General features: G+C 37.9%; 1 protein-coding gene across 2 annotated transcripts in view; it reads right to left on the reverse strand.

The window, feature by feature from the left end:
- The window catches only part of ZFAT (zinc finger and AT-hook domain containing), a 129,279-nt gene that overhangs the window by 59,330 nt on the left and 51,915 nt on the right, over positions 1 to 18,034 (reverse strand). For both annotated transcript variants that reach the window (XM_021386724.1, XM_021386723.1), the window contains exons 3-4: positions 11,047 to 11,217; positions 3,660 to 3,920 (exon numbers count right to left, since the gene is read on the reverse strand). In XM_021386724.1, the coding sequence (XP_021242399.1) occupies positions 3,660 to 3,920; positions 11,047 to 11,200 (415 nt within the window). In that variant the 5' untranslated portion in view covers positions 11,201 to 11,217. The remainder of the gene's footprint in view (positions 1 to 3,659; positions 3,921 to 11,046; positions 11,218 to 18,034) is intronic.

The raw sequence follows: 18,034 nt of genomic DNA on the forward strand, positions 1-18,034 counted from the left end.
AAAAGCTTTACTGTGGATAAAAAGAGGGGGAGAAAAACCCATATGCATTAGGCAAGAGGTCAAAAAATACAGGAGAACTTGCTGTCAAAGGTCTTGACTATTTTTGGCCATCTATTCTAACCACTGTGTCAGAAATAAGAAAGGATATTTTAAATGGAAGGTTCAAAGAGCCTCAACAAAATTTGAGAAGTTTTTTGTCTCATTGATAGTTTAGAAAATGTTGGCATCAACTGTGCCTATTCAAGTAACTGTAATATTTGTCGAACACTATACACAAAAAAACCAAACATACACAAAATAAATATATTTATACTACTGCCTAAATCAAAGATGTTTTTGAACACTGCCTGTATTTCCACTCCTTCATCTCAAAACAGGGACAGCAGAGTTGCTGGGAAGAATGATATAACTGACCAGATACATAAGCATTTTCCATATCATCTAGTTAGTCTGTTACTTAAGGCTCCTAGTAGAAAAGAATGATCTGAAAGCAAACATGAAAATTTCTAAATTGTGAATATGAACCTCAGGCAAGAAGTTAATACAGGACTGTTTACCATTTATCAGAATTATACAGTAAAATGGCACCCAACAAAAAGAGCAGGATCAGGTTTAAAAAACAATCCAAAAATAGCACCATTTCACAGATGGTGCAATAGTGCATTCAAACTCATTAACACAGAACACGCTGACAAGTAGAAAACTAGACAGCTTTGTAGCTCACTTAGATAAATTAATGAGTTTAACAGCTTTCATTGATATGGGTGAAACCTCCAGTTCACAAGCTCTTGTCAACAACTTCAACAACTTTGAATCTTGGCATATTCATACAAGTATGAACAGGTCCCCGTGAAATTATGTGAACAGATAAAAAAGACATTTATCATTATTTCTTTGCCTTTTCATGTTAGACTTTTCTGTTCACTTTTCATCCTCAAAACTTTCTTTATAATGAAAACTGAGTCTGAAAATAATGTTCTAGAAGCCATTAAGTTTAGAGAACATATTTTCTGAGCTGGTAAAACAATAAAACTATGATAAATAATCCTAGGTATAGATCATATTGTTTTTGTCCACTCATCAAAAAGCTTTGAGCTTCTCAATGTAAGCACATTTTCTCAAAGGACAATAACAACACGCATGCTACTTTTATCTACACATTCAAAAACTGAAAAGTTATTCCAAAACAGTTCATACAGCAAAGTCAGAGGCAAAAAGTTCTCCTTTGATGGGACAGCTAATGGCTGAAGACAGAATTGCCCAGGTGTAATCCAAGCAATTATTCCTTCAAGTTAAAAAATGGCAATGAATACCTTCACAGTTTGCTGTCAAAGTATGAAACTTAGGGCTGGAGGCATTCTATCTGCAATAGACACCAACAACTAAAAGTCCTCATTATTTGCTGTTCAAGAAGGACATTATTTTCCTTGACTGGTTTGCTTTTGCCAGAAAGTAAATAAAAAATGTCCCATTCACATACAATTGAGGCTGTTTTCTTTTGTAAAGGAAAAGACTGAGCAATTAACTTTGAAAAACCTGCCAATGTGTTTTGTACCAAAACAGCCCCAGATAAGATTTAGCAGCTCTAATGAGCTAACAGATCAAGAGCAGTTAATTTGAGCTGATACTCTTTTATTTTAAAAGGGCATTTAGAAAAGGCAACACTGACAAAATGATGCAAATGCTAATGCTGTACCTAGTGCATACAAACAGTAAAGGCTGCAGACACTTGCATTCTCAGAGATGAGGCTGCCAGGGTGAATGTCTCTACATGTATCTGAAAAATCCTACCAATGATGACAGAAAAAAAAAAAAAAAGAAAAAAAAATCAGGTAAGAGTTTCTCTGCTCTGTCAACATACTCCAAACCTACTTCAGTTAAATTAGTAATAGCCACAGAAGTTAAACTATACAACTCACTGGAAGCAAAATGCACTCTCACTCACTATGCACCATAATGACAGAGTGGACACAAAACAGGAATAGAAAAATGGGAAAAAAAACAAAAAACAGTGGCAAATATTGTCTGTAAGTAGGATCAACAAGGCAGTATGCAATGAATGTTAAGCAGTGCAGCTAAAGAAAAAATTTCAAGGCTGATCTATTTAATGGATATTCAATGGATTGGTTGAATGGTCACAGCCAGAGGGTTGTTGTCAACGGCTCCATGTCCAGGTGGAAGCCAGTCACAAATGGTGTCTCCCAGTGGTCCCTCTTGGGCCTGGTGCTCTTAAACATCTTTATCAACAACACAGACACTGGGATCAAGTGTACAAGTTTTCTGATGACACCAAGCTGAGTGGTGTGGTTGATACAATAGAAGGCAGGGATGCCATCCAGAGAGACCTTGAAAAACATGAAAAGTGGGCTCATGAGAACCTAATGAGATTTAACAAGGCCGAGCACAAGGTGTTGCATTTAGGTGGAAGCAATCCCAGATATGAGTACACACTGGGAGAAGAACTCTCTCAGAACAGCCCTGAGGAAAGGACCCAAGGATCCCGATGGACAAAAAGCTGTATATGAGCCAGCAGTGTGCTCTTACAGCCCAGAAAGCCAACGGTATCCTGGGCTGCATCAAAAGAGTCGTGGCCAGCAAGGTGAGGGAGGTGATTGTCCCCCTCTACTCGGTCCTTGTAAGGCTCCATCTGGAGTACTGCACCCAGGTGCAGTACAGGGTCCCCAGTACCGGACGGATACGGAGCTGTTGGAGCTGGTCCAGAGGAGAGCCAGAAAGATGATCAGAGGGCTGGAGCACCTCTCCTATGAAGAAAGGTTGAAAGAACTGAGTTTGTTTAGCTTGGAGAAGAGAAGGCTTTGAGGAGACCTCACTGTGGCCTTCCAGTACTTGAATGGAGCTTACAGGAAGGAGCAGTTGGTCTGACAGTGATAGGACAAGGAGGAATGGCTTTAAACTACAAGAGGGGAGAGTTAAGTTAAATGTTAGGAAGAAATTTTTAACTCTGAGCGTGGTGAGGCACTGGAACATGTTGCCCAGAGAAGCTGTGGATGCCCAACCCTGTAGGCATTCAAGGCCAGGTTGGATGGGGCACTGAGCAGCCTGATATAGTGCATGGCAACCTGGAATATGGCAGGGGAGTTGGAACCAAATGATTGTTAAGGTCCCCTCCAACCTAAGCCATTCTATGATTCTATGATAAACAAAGTTTTGCAAAACAGAAGAGGTGAGCTTTGCATTATTTTTTATACAGTGTAGCAAGCCATCCTGAAAGGCATTCCTTGTGTCTATCACAAGAATAGAACAGAATTCAGGTTTTCTAAGTCAAATGACAGAAACATCTCTATGGAATCATACCTCTTCACCTATGAACGATACCCACCCGTGTGGCTACATCACTTCTCACCAGAAAACTGTAATCCTCTGTGCAAAACAGTTTCTTATGCAAAAGAAGCATTTCAGTGAGTCTAAGACTACTAATGTAATAAGCCTTTTGATATTTTGGGGGAAAAAAAAAAAGAAATATCTTGTCTAACTTTATTCTCTGTTTTGTTTCAACATGCTTTTTATTTTAGAACAAGCAGTCCATTCTCTTCAAATGAAAATCAACACGAACAATTACGAGTTAACAATCAGGTTAGAAGATGGAAAAACACTGGTTCACAACACGCTTTGTATTTTTTTATTGCATATTTTCTTACCTCCATCTCCTTCTTCTTCTCCTTCATTTAAAACAATAATGCAGATATGTTTCCTCAGCTGACGTGTGTTAGAGAACTTCCGATTGCATTTCCTACATTCCAAGCTGCCTGGTGAGACTTCAGCCACTTCTGGTCCTTCTTCTGTCCCAGGCTGAGCTTCTTCATTCTGAACAGAGTTATTTTCTGCAACGTCTTCATCCACACATAACTTCTTAGTAGACCCTTTTGGCCTGCCCCTTTTCTTTTTCACTGCAAGAAGCTCTAGGCAAAACAAAAAAGGAAGTTAAGAGTTAAAAACAAGCTATAATGCAATTTCAAAGGGTTACTCTAGTAACTGGCTAACATCCACCAGATCTTAGAAAAAGAGGAATATTAAATGAAGGTTCAGAGCCTCTACCCCTAAAGCTTAAAAAAAGGTTAGTTTCACACAAATTTACTTTTAAGCAATGACATCTGTTGGCATTTCTGCTAGCCACAAAACAATAATATGTTATTAAGATTGACAGATATTAGAGTTCTACAATTTTACAGAAATCATGCTGCAAGCATTCCTTTAGATTACTGAATAATTGTATCAGCATGCAAATTCTACAGAATTGCTCTACTGTGCTCTGACACTCCATTAAAAAAAAAAACTCATTTTAATTTGAATCACTCTCAACGAAATTGTTTAAGCATTTGAGATGCATTCAGAGAAAAGCATTTTATCTTTTAAAACCATAACTTCATTTTACCTTTAATTATGTGAGCCAGTTACATTCTAATTCAAGGCCAGGTTGGATGGGGCTTTGAGCACTCTGATCTAGTGGAAGACGTCCCGGCCCATGGCACATGGGATAGAACTAGATGGTCTTTAAGATCCTTTGCAACTCCAACCATTCTGTGATTCTATGATTCTGTAATTCCCACGATTCATTATTATTAGCACATTCTAGCTTCATGCTCCTATTTTTTTGCTTTGGACAGCTCTGATCACTTATCTATAGTTACTTCAAAAGAAATTCTGCTATCAGACTCTCACAGACATAAATGTTCAAGAGTGACAGAACCAGTTAGATCAGCATAAAACTTCTAAATAATGAAAGCCGATACTTAGAGAGGAGGAGTTTTCCAGACAGTGACCAGGTAATTTTTGGAAATTTCATCCCAGCTATCAGTTACTCTGGTCCAATTGCTTATACAAAGAAAAGAGTTATTCTCTATCTTTCTTGTTAATCTCCGGCATTTTTTCTTCTTTATGTTGTACTATTTGAGGAATTATCTGATTGTTACTGTATGTATTTTAATTACCTTGTATCTGCTCTTCTGCAAGAAGCTCAGTTCACCAAGAGCAAAGCATGCTAGGTTTCCAAGCATGTATTTGATTCTGAGCAGGCATCTGGTGAAATATCAAATCTATTTCTGCATAGTTCTGAGAAGAAAAATTTGTGTGCATCTAGAAGAGTTTGCCTGATGGTATATGGAGAAACAGGATGGAGTCAAGCCTCTTCCACACTTTCAGCATTCATTTTATGACATATTAAACAACTAAGCTCTGAAAATAGTCAGTATTTGTCTTTTATATTGAATGAACATAGAAAGTACTCTCCAGAATGCACTTCAGATCACACATGGCCTGAATCCTCTCTGAACCCCAGGGCTGCCATTTAAGAGCCTTCCGTAATGTGCAGTGACATCCAGCTTTGAAAATTAATGGCAAAAGATTTTGATATAATTGCAAAAAACAAAACACAACAACCAACAAGCAAAAAACGAAAACTACATTATAACGTGCATAAAAATGTGAAGTGTGCTTAAGTGCTAAGTGAAACAGAACATGTATGAAGTTCCTGTCAGCCATCATCTTTATAGTATCATAGGGAAAAACAAAGGACTAGCAGATTTTGCCAGTAACCTTGTATTTAATGCTCTAGGAAGAAGAAGGAAAAAAATGAAATCTCTTGCATGTGTCATCTTATGGTAACAACAGCAAAGAGGTCCCTGAAAGTATTCTTACCATATATTTCCAAAATATGAGACTTGTGCAAAAAATAAAAACAAAATCACTCCTCTCAAAAACTTACAGCTGTTCCCTCTTTCCCTGCATGGTTCAAATGAGAAAAGTATGAATTATGTCTTCTGACTTCATAGAGAGAGAAATGCCCAGTAATTAAGTAACTGTTGGAATTCCAAATGTGTGAAAAGGTCTTGAAATTATTCAAGCTAAAATAGACTGGCAGTATAACTCATAAATTTTCCTCTTCATGAAAAACTTACATTGCTTTTATTCCAGAAACTTTCACCAAAACCATGAAGATTAAGAATCGTCTAAAGGTTTTTATCACATATTCATAAATCAATAGCCTATTTTCTATCTGGTGAGTTGAGACTGACAATATAAAAGTCCCAAAAATCGTAAAAGAATAATAATAAAAAACATAATGATTTTCAAGCGGATAAGCCAAAAGCCCTTGCTAAATTGGTTGACTTAAAACATATGGAAAAATAAATGACCTCAAGGAATCTAAAGGGAAGATGATGCAAGAGAACAGGAGGTGGTAGCAGCAGCATTTCTAAATCTGCTCATAATTTCCCTTAAGTATTCCAGACAAACAAAAACCCACACACAGAGACCACATTTTGAGATCATCATGTAATTGATACCAAGCGAACAAGAAAGCATTCTGTCTTACTACTGTGGTGTTTGAGTACCCATCTACTTAAATATGTCATAAGAAAACTAAAAGCTCCATTATAAATGAAAAAAAAAACCAAAACATTTCTCACAGCATCTTTTGCAACTACTGATGAGCAGCGTTATGAATTTCTGTGCTACTGCACTCCAGCAAGTGCCAATTACAACCAAATAGAGAAAGGTGATTTCAGCACTCTCAAAACTTCTCTTTGCTACCACTCATGTTATTTTGACATCCATCAAACACAGAAAACAGTACTTGGTGCCTTGAGCTAAAGAAATTAACTTGCAATTAAAAAAAAAAAAACCACAACATTTCAATGTCAATCTGTAAAAAGGTCAAATTACCCATGTCTCAGGCATAATATAAGGAATACAGATACTGCTTAAGTTACTGTAAGTAATTAAATCCCAGGGTTTGAGGAGTGAATATAACCTCTGGGTATAATATTCTTTTTTTTTTTTTTTTTTTTTGCAAAGCAAATTTCACCAGATTACTCAAAAAGAAATGAAAATACGTAAAAGAGGTTCAACCCTTGCTGTCTGTTTTAAAGCAAATGAAAAAGAGAACAGCATTTTCATGTCACAACAGAAATGGAAAGGAAACCCAGCGTACAAACAGAAATGTGAGAACTGCTCCTTCAGAAGGTTGGTGGTTGATCATTTTCTATGGGCTACAGAATTGTAGTTTCTGATGGTGAGGCAACCAACATAAAGAATATGTAAATTTATATATATTTGTAAATGAGCTTACCAATTAGCAACAGAAGAATAGTCAATAGTTATCAGACATTTTAGCAGGCTTGGTGCTAAGTGCTAGGTAGCAGCACACACTGGAACAGGATGACTTGTGAACAACTGGTCTCTCACAAAACTTGCTCCTGTTCTTTCCTCTTTCCAAAACCAAAAATACCTCAAGCTACTTTAAATAAAGAATGCCAGGATTCAATTTTTTTAATGATTCACGTGACCATAAGTTCCAGCTGTTTCTCCATGCAGCTTGGCACCAGCTATCGGTTCACAGTGCATTGTACTAACCACAGTTCAAGGCACCACCTAAGATGAACTAGGCATAACAGAACACTACATTGTCATCAACCTGTTAGCAAATAAGCAAGCCAGTGAGAATGGTCACTCCTTGCTAAAAGAATTTATTAAAGCACTTATTTCAAGAATGCTTAGTGGGAAGCTTAAGTTTTAAATCAATCACTAGAAAGATTTTATAAGTGAGATCTTATTCCACGATTGACTTCTTAGCTGTTTCTAGGTATTTTTATACCCAACACAGATTCTCTGAAATCAATCTTTATGTTAACTAGTATTGGATGAGCAATGGCAATATTTTGAGAAAACATTCCGTGCTATGCTATATAATTATGTACTCAATGGCACTGAGAAAGGCATTTCAGAAACAGGACATGGAAATAAACTATATAAATCTACTTCTATACTGTTCCTCCACAGTAATTATTCCCATAAGCTTCTCAAAATCAGTCCCTTTAATGATCAGCTATCTCAGAAACGTTCAGAACATGAATAGCACAGAACATTTCCATTTATGAGGCCTTCTGTTTTTATACAGCAGAATTCTATTTAATTATTTCCTTGAAGTTTAAGTAAGCAATTACAAATACATACACAGTATTTTTAACTCTTCATACACTGAAGTAGATCATAGCACTCCAGCACTGTGGATTTTGTTGGGCTTAATGATGTGGTTTTACAGTGGTTGTACTGCTTGCCTCAAAATCAAACTTAATCAAGACTGGTTCACTAAGGGACAACACCCTTAGAGAGTACAATTTTCCAAGGTTGTTTTATTACATACAGGGCAATGCAATAAATGGATAAAACCATATATTATAATCATATTTTTCTCTGGTTTTCTACCCCTCAGTCTTAAGTGCATGAGTAATGAGAGTTATGCATGTACAAAACAACTAAACCATGTAAATGCCATCATAGGGCAAAAAACTCTTACTCGGGACAAGTGGGAGATACAATTGATCCCTATCAAATAGCCCCTTTTCTCCAAACCTGTATAAGTAGCTTAGCACAGTCACTGCACTGACAGCTATAGCGTGATTGAAGCAAAAAATTAACAGAAACCACAGAACGATTGTAAAAGTGTTTGTATGAACAACTTGACCAAATGCTAATGGCTGGGTGCATTATGCAACAGTAAACCATACTCATCTGTCAGCTAAATAAAAACAGGCTCATCTTCTTTTACGTAAATGATTACAACAGTACACGCTGTATTCACAACCTGCTGCACAAAGGGTCACACAAAAACATGCAGAGATGGATGAAATCCACAACTTTATGCAAATGAAACACTGATCACATATCTTGGCACCTAGGAACAGCTCTTAGCCCTCCAGTGGCAATGCATGCTCTAGCTGCAGCCAGTCCTCAAGTCAGGATAAGGCCGATCATTTTTAAGTGACCTTAAGGAGTTGCACCTCTCGTAGAACATTTTCATAGTCAGACTCAAACTTCTTCCAGTTCTCACAATAAGGCTTGACAGCAGTGCTGCAGAGAACATGTATCCCATACCGCAGACACAGCCTATAACAACAATCCATCAGGGAATAATATTATGAATAGATGCTGTTCCTCAAACCATTACCAATCTGATTAAGTAAAAGCAAAAAGGCAAAGAGCTTTGACAGGCACTTCAAAAGAGACTGAGATCATTTTGGAAAGTTATGAACAGAAATCCTACAGAAAAACAGAGTATGAGTGATTACTGTAAAGCAGAAAATACCTGTCATTTCCCAAACAAAGATGCTATGCTCCAAAGCAGAACAAATTGTAATCTATCCACAACCTTCACCACAGCAACATCTGCCTGGTCCCTTGATTCCACAACTCTAACATCATCTGATCAAAGTTAGGACAAATCAAGTGTAAATATATCATGATCTGATTATGGTATATTAAAACCTTTATGAGCCGCAGATTTCATAACAGAAGGGGGAATTTTCAAATTCCTACGTTCTGCTGTGAAACTTCCTAATTATTTAAACAGAACACAGAACAATAGGACTTCAGAATACACTACTCTCTTCTCCACTCGATTTGCGGAATGAGAGAGATTTATTATTCATTTATATTACAGAAATATTTTAGTATTGTTTCTATGTGAGTAATTCACCTTGACATTCTTACTAAAAGCAGATGCCAGAGAATTAGACCGAATAATCTGAAAAAGGCAGCACCACATGAGCACATCAGACGATGCAAAGTATTCACCAAGAACAATGAAAACGGTAACTTGATACATGAATGTTTTATTTTACATAATTAGATTTACAAAGTTATGCTCTTAAAAGCTGCGTAGGTCTGATTTCTGCTCATTCAGATCATAATGGTAATTACATACTATTGCGATGAATGTGTGATGATTGCCTTACAACGTACAGCACCAAAAGTGCTGATAGTTCCTGTCACAAATACAACAAGAAGTTTACAGAAGAGACTTTTTACTCACAGGAATAAGAATATGTTGCAAAGTACCATTATCACTGCGTTCAGAGACACAGCTTAGTGAAGGGGTAACAGGAAACGAAAAAAATGAAGAAAGGAAGATGGATTCTGCATACCTGAGACACTCATTCTGTATAATTAAAATAAAATTAGAGGAGGATTTTGAAATTTGATGCAGATCTGATATTTATTCACCTTCTTCTGAAGCACTGTTAATTTTAGGCATTGTGTGATACGATAATCTGATGCAATCTTTTCCTCACCAGCCGTCGGAGGAGGTAACAGCTGTACTGAACACTATGTGACCACTTATTAGAAATAACTTCTTACATTCATGAAGTCAAAGTAACTACTGAATCACTACTGGTGAGCAAAGGAAGAAATATCACATACATATGTTAATGATAAAAATATTCATTCAAGTATGATATTAGAATGGGTTGTTTTTCTACTTATAATCAGCAATTATCATTATTAAGGACTTGGAAAGTCCTAAATACTAATGCAACTTGGTAGTTGTGTTAAAGTAAGAGGTTTGCCAACAATATGAATCCATTGTTCAGTAAGGGTGTAAAACATATAAAGTCTGAATTATTTTGAGCCCATTGCTAATATTACAAGGGATTGAAATTATAATCAGTTAAAAATAGCAATGAATGTAACTTCTTTCATTGCAGAGTAGCATCAAACTTTTCCTACAAGATTAGTTTATTTACTAGTACTAATATAAAAGCACAGTAATGAATTATGAATCATGCCACTGCCTGTGGTTCACTGCCTGTGATTCACAAACTATTAATATTGTCTGAAATTCCAAAAGCAGTAAGTTTTGTAACTCAAAGCATTTCACCCCCTTCCCTTCCCCAGGCCATGGTGCTCTGGCTGCTGGCCTGAGAAAACTGAATTGTCTAGCACTTACACTCTTTCTGCTGCTGTTAGAGCCTCAAATCAAAGCTTTAGGAAGCAGACTTTGCAGTACTTGACATTTAAAATTAATGCAGCACTGTAATCATCCCCTGTCACATGCTGCGCTTATCCATGTCCATCCTCTGATCTAATCTGCACTAAATGAAATTCATGTTGGCAGCATATGGTGACCACTGTAGCAACAAGCTACGTAAATCATTCTACACACTATGAGGAACCACCACACCACAGGTTTCATTAAAAAACCCTGAACAACTGTTTGAAAACTACATTTTACTCAATTTATCAAAGTACCTTCTCCATTTCTGTTTATGTCTGTCGGCGCTGTTAGAGGCTGGAGTGGAATAATGATGTCGTCCACATTAGTCCCTTCTTCTGTGTGCTTCGCAGAGACGTGAGACAATAGTTCTGACTGATTTGGTGAAAATAAGTTACAAAGCTTACACATGAAGATGGAACTGATCCCTGAAAAATAAGTTAAAAAAAAGAAGTTAATATTTCCAAATTTGGTCATTTATTCCTATTACCAGTAGTTACAGAGATTTTGGTTCTGCTAACACAGCTAACAAGCTAACAGAAATGAAAGCTACACCATTAAATAAAGACATTCATAATAAATCACAAAATGAATTTAAGAAATTGTTCAACTTCTACCCGTACTCTCATGGGCCAAAAAACTTCTCCTGACTGAAATCTAAGAAACGTGCCCCACCCCTGGAGGCGATCAAGGCCAGGCTGGATGGGCCCCTGTGCACCCTGAGCTGCTGGGTGGCAACCCTGCTCGCGGCAGGGTGTTGGAGCTACATGATCTTCGAGGTGCCTTCCAACTCAAGCCATTCTACCATTCTAGAAGGAAACTGGATTGATGAAGACATTTTTTCTCCTTCCAGCCTTAGACAATCCCATAATTTCACATTTTTTCAAACATTTGACAAACATAAAATTGTTTACGAAACGAATTCATTGTCCAGATTTGATGTGTATCCCATTGGTACAAACACAAAACATTTTATTCTTTGCAAAGTAGCTCTGCAACACAGAGAAACATAGCTCTATGTCTAATTAGAGGTCACGGACCTCACTGTTCTTTCCTACACGCATTTAATCCTAGAACTTACCTCATCTAGGTACAAATCTAATTCTCTAATCACCTGTGTAAGTGCTGGAAACACAGACGGTTATAAAGAATTAAATACCATAAAAGCAAATATCCCTTTACTATAGAAATGTTTCTTAGAAAATAAAGACACTCGATATTAAATGTATGTTTTGTTGCACCATTTTTTCCCTTACACATTGATCTCATTACCAGTGAGCGCACATCAGGGGTCATTGTATTTAGATGTGGTTCTGCCACTACTAAAAGAGTGGGGAGGAAGGTCAAAACATCTGCAGAGATCTACACCACAAAGTCTTGCATCCTATCACAGCTATGCAAGCACAGTGTCTTCCTTTCTCCTTCTTCCCATTCACTTCAAAGCTACGCAAACATAATGTTCTCTTTTTTTATTTCAAATTTGGAAAAATATCAGACCTCATCCTGAGCCATCAATCTACATGGAGAAAAGAGGGAGGAAAAGGAGGAAAACTTAAGGAGGGAAAATAAAGTTTTACACTCGAAGCAAAACATCACACTGCAACCAGGGGCAGCATTAATAACATTTGACACCAACAGAAATATCAAGATTTCATACACTTTGACATACAAGTTCTATGAAAAAATCCTTTTGATTCTCCAAAATAACGTCAGACAAAACACAAAAAAACATTTGAAGCAGCAGTAAATGAAAAATATCATTGAAATGGGTATTGGTCAATGTTTTAAAATGAAATTTTACAGATTTTTTTTTTAGACAAGCTTTTATATATTTTTTTCCAATTCAGAGATAGTAGAAGCGTGATGTGAACACAAAAGCATTAGTCAGTAAATAACAATAAAGGAGCGTTGTGATCAACCTAATAATTCAGAAAACTCCAGCTGAAAAGAAGCACACAAACTGTTTGGTAGAGAGCTAATTCGGGGTACTTCACATTCTAAAACTGCTCTCATTCGCTGCAACGTTTTGACTTTTCAACAGTCAGTGCTTCCTTCTGTTTCTAATGAAACCTCTAACAACTAGGAGCCAATCCTTAACACACACTGGTTCCTCAGCTGTGCACATACGCCCCAGCCCATAAATCAGTTTCAATCTCTCCTCTCCCTCTGTCCCCCTAAGGAAAACAAGGACACATCTTCACTGAGAGCAAGCTGGAACAGCCAATGCTATTTGAGGTACAAACTACAACTCAGGTTAGCCGATAAATACAAAAATACAGTGATTTTCTGTGAACTTTAGGACGAATCAGGGAGGGAAGAGAACAGGGAACCTGTATTTTAGAACTAATAACAACCCCAAGCAACGATCACTACCCCTATTCAACGTTACTACCCTTCTTTCACGACACACTAGCTGTGTGGTTCACCCCTCTCAGGAAAAACCTTCTGAATGTTCAGAATTGCAAAACTGGCTCTCATTTACAGTTGCTGCAACAAAAGCAACATAACCTTTAGAAACAGTGCAAATACCTTAAAGCTGAAAGACATCATACACCTTCATTTCTTAACATAGCTCTGAAAAACAGGCCATACACATATACTATTTACATACAGGCAGCTATGTAAAATATCCATTATACTCACTACGGCCCTATGAGCATGGCAGAGCTCCTTCTCAGGCATTCTGCTGTTTTTAGCACACACTTTCTTACTTTGATTGCACTAAGGTTATAAAGGAAATGTTTCTTCGAATCAGTTGTGCTCTAGTTATTTAGCATTATTCTTCTATTAAAAACCTGAATGACACCTTATTAAGGTGTCATTATTATTAAGCCAGTGGATGAAGATTCTCCTAAGTGCATATTTAATATTCCCACTGCAAAATCTGCTTACCTAACAAAAAGTTTAAGCACACCTGAACACTGACATTCCACAATGCAGTGGACACTTCTGTTTTGAGGCTTTATTTGCTGCTGTTTCTGCTTCCTGACTGCCAGCTGTTTTCCCTGGAAGTTCAGGCTCCCTGTTTTTTGTCTCTTCCCACAACAGCTGTAATCAGCCTGCTTACAAGTGAGATCGAAACAAAATAGTAGAGGAAGAAATGCTTTTATGCAGAATGATAGGAAAAGGAGGTCAGAAAGCAGAGGATAAGTTGTGCTGATCATGGGCCTAAACAATTAGAGTAAAAGTAAGCAAATGATAACAGATTAACTGGTTGCTAATTAGGTGGTACAGCAATAGAGTAATGAATTATAGTCAATTAAGTGTAAAAATCAAATAAGCAAAAAGTCAATTAACTATGCAGGGAATCAATGATTAAGTAGTGGATAATTAATTACGTGGGAAATCAACAGAGCAATTAATTAGACATCAATTAAATAAGCAGATAATGAAAGAAATATTAATCAACTATGCAGGTAAACAAACAAGAGTAGTTTCAGCCAAAACCAATCTGAAACATTCAATTTAATAAGCTTGCTTTGTGTTAATTCATTACCTTCAGTTTGCTCATAGAAACCCTTCTGTGTATATTGAAATAAATGTTACCAGTTACATTCTTCTGAAATTGCAAAGTGGCAAATGAAGCCATAACATAAGTGAAACTGCTTCATTTTTTTTTCCATTTTTCCAAAGATCCCAGGGTACTTCTTAATTAGACAAAAATAGTTCTTAATACTGAACATGTACATAGCAAAGGGAGATTACCAAATGGATCGGTGAAGACAAACTGGGGGTGCAGGCTGGGAAACAAGCTCCCTTATTCCCAAATCCCTTCTCAAAGTATAAGAGCACCCATCCTGTTTCTCTTTAAACCTGGAGGAGGGACCATTCATATTAGAAAAATTACTGAAAGTAAAATTACTTATGAAAATCAGTTGATGTTGTTATATATCCTTTCGATCATCATGTGTCAAAAACTAAGGAGGAGTTCACTGTAACAAGTCAGAAACTTTCCTACAGCACAAAGGACAAGCTGGGGGTTGGGTACTGTTTTGCTTTTAAATAACTGTTTTCATGAGAAACACAAGGAAAGTAAACAAAAGAGAGATTATCCATCTGTCCTTATATGTCATGAATCATTCTAATGTATCCAAAACTTTTCCAACAGCTATTCAATGCAGACAGCACTTAAAAAACTTCTACAATCACCTTTAAAGCTCTGCAGCACTTAAAAGGAACCAGGACAAGAGGGAATGCCCTCAAGTTGTGCCAGAGGCGGCTCAGGTGGGATGTTAGGAAAAATTTCTCCAAAAGAGTGGTCAGGCACTGGAACAGGCTGCTCAGGGAGGTCGCTGAGCCACCGTCCCTGGAGGTGTTCAAGAAACGTGTAGGTGTGGTACTAAGGAACACGGTTTAATGAGCAATATTGGTGGTAAGTGGATGGCGGGACTGGATGACCTCAGAGGTCTTTTCCAACCTTAATGATTCTACGACCTCCTTGGTTAAATACAAAAATGGAAGTTCACCTGATACCTACTGGCCTGTGGAATAACAAAGTTGCTGATACAAATACCTGTGCTCCTGCTCAACCTTCCTAAAATACACAGCAGTACAGATTAGAACACGCATAACTACTTGTTTCAGTCTGAACTCAAAGATGAAACGAACTCTGCTACTTGATCACCTCCAAATCCCCAACAATGAAGGATGTTCTGCAATTAAACTTGTATTTCATTCCGAGACTAGGAATTTTTTTGGCCTTGGTTTCTTTTTTTTTTTTTTTTGTGGTAATTAGGTATTTATTGTATTATAAACAATTAGTAATACAAATAAATAGGTAGAGGATAATGTACACAACAGATTTCTTCCCACCTGCAGCTTATTTAACATAAACTTTATTCTCAGTTTAGTAACTCTCTGGTCTCTCAAGTTGTAGTAATACTTATTCCCTTTTTTTCCCCTCACCTCCTACCACAGATTTTAATAATTTCCTTTCTCTCTCCAGCACCTTCCAGCCTATCAGATCCTCCTCTCTCCCTGCTCCTCACTATGCACTTCCAAGCTTCAACTATTCACCTTAACTTACAGTTTAATACCCAGACTTTTTTTCCTTGCAGCTAAAAGATCTTTGCTTCTCCCCTGGTTTGAATCCATCACCACTCATTCTCAGCTAACAGTCAGAAAGGTAAACAGAGCTTCCAGTTTTCATGACATTTGTACAGGTCAGAAGTAAAGCTATCAAGCACAGGCTTCATTGGGATATTACACTGCACAGCTACCAATCACTGTCATGGAATCCTGGCAGAAGACTCAAGTAGTCTTTGCCTCATGTTAAGTACAAAAGCACACCTTTATTTCTTAGAATCATCCAATTGTTTGAGTTGGAATGGACCTTTAAAGGTCATCTAGTCCAAGTCCACACTATTCCCAGTGTTAAAACCTAGTGACATCACAAGACACCTATTGTCTTCTCAAGAAATGCTTCTTGAGATCGGATATAAGGAAAAAGTTATTTACAATAATAGGAAGAGGCATAGGAAGAGGTCGCACAGAGAGGTGGTAGATGCTCCATCCCTGGAGACACTCAAGGTCAGACTGGACAGGGCTCTGAGCACCCTGATCTAGTTGCAGGTGTCCCTGTTCACTGCAGGGAAGTTAGACCAGATGACCTTTAAAGGTCCATTCCAACCCAAATGGTTCTATGATTCTACGCACAGCAGAGACAATGACAAGTTATTGATGGGCACCAAGGAACAGCAGGCACAGCTTTGGAGAAGGCTACCTGGACTTTGTAAAGGAAAGCGAAAGGAGAAACAAGAAGATTTGAGAGGGACTGTGGAAAAACGTAAAACAGATGAAGGGATCCTTAGAGGAAGGAGCTTGAGGAGGAATGGAAAATAGTATGTAAGGGACTGACCACACCCTGTGCCTGACCACCGCAGTCTGTCCTATTTCTCATTAAATCCCTTCACAGCAATCTTTCTGTGTAATCCCACTGTCTGGTCCTCACCCACAAGTGCCAGCTACTGGAGGGATCAGCACAAATGGATCTGGTGCAGTGCCTGCAATCAGACTGGGTGTGGACGTACCAGCCCACGGTGCCAGCCTCTTGAGAAAGGTGGGACTTGTTGGCTCCAGACACTGGGGTGGGACTTGTATGTGTCCCAGGTGCAGCACAGCAGGAAGAACAGGGTGAGTGTGTTTTCACTAGTGAACTTCAATCTCTATCAGCTGACCAAATGAAAGACTCAGGCCTTAACTTACATTATATGTGATCACTCCGCACAAGTTGTGTTGAAGGCTGTCCCTTACCTGCAGAGCCTCCCATGCTGGTGTATCGAATACATTCTCAGTTTTGCTGCTGGCTGAACCCACAAATGGGAAAGCATTGGCTGTGTCCATCACCCTGGGACAGGGATACCACAGGACCAGCAGGCAGGGCTCCAGCTGCCAGGCAGGAGGAAGCCTCCACGCTGCAAAGCCACTTGGAATATCCCGTATTAACAACAAAGTTGTTTCTAATCCTTCTCCAATAAGTTTTACTTCCTTAAGGTGTGCTACTCTCCAATCTTCAAGCCCATACCTATAAAAGTAGCTACACTTGTGGATCAAGGAAAATCAAACCCTATGGTTCCACACAGAAACATCCTTCGGTACAAGGCTACATCCAGAGATAACAACCTGCCTAAAACTCAGCACTAATTTCCAAATGTTCCTAAAACAATTTCTTATAACTGTAAAAACATAAAATATACCTAACAGCATACGAATGCCTGCAATTAGCTAACACAAATGGTACAAGAAAAGCAGAAGCAAATTGTAGCTTCATCTACCAGCAAAGCACTGCACTATTGGCAGCCCAACAAGTTTATCAAAAACAGATGCTTGTGCTACTTCAGTACCTGACCTGCTCACTATCTTGTCACTCTTCCTTGTTCTGTACTGCGCTCTGTCTTGAAAGCTGCAAGCATGCAATCTCAGCACTACTAGCCACAAGCTGTCTTCATTCGAGTTAAATATTCATTATAACATGAAACAATCTAATATATATGAAAATTACTGAGAAAATACAAGGGTTTTTCTTCAAGTTTCAAATGCAATAAAAATAATTGTACTTATCATATCAGAAGGTGGGCACAATTCTTCCAATACATCTATTGTTTTCATTAAAGGACTCTTCCTACACAAACACTGAGCATGTGGGATATCACAGTGTTCAAGAAAAAATAAACAAGGCTTTTCCTTTAGGTAGAAGCACTCAAATCTTGCAAATAATAGTTAATGGGAGAGCAGCATATAAAAAGG

This window comes from Numida meleagris, chromosome 2 (assembly GCF_002078875.1).
Source record: "Numida meleagris isolate 19003 breed g44 Domestic line chromosome 2, NumMel1.0, whole genome shotgun sequence".
NCBI lineage: Eukaryota > Metazoa > Chordata > Aves > Galliformes > Numididae > Numida > Numida meleagris.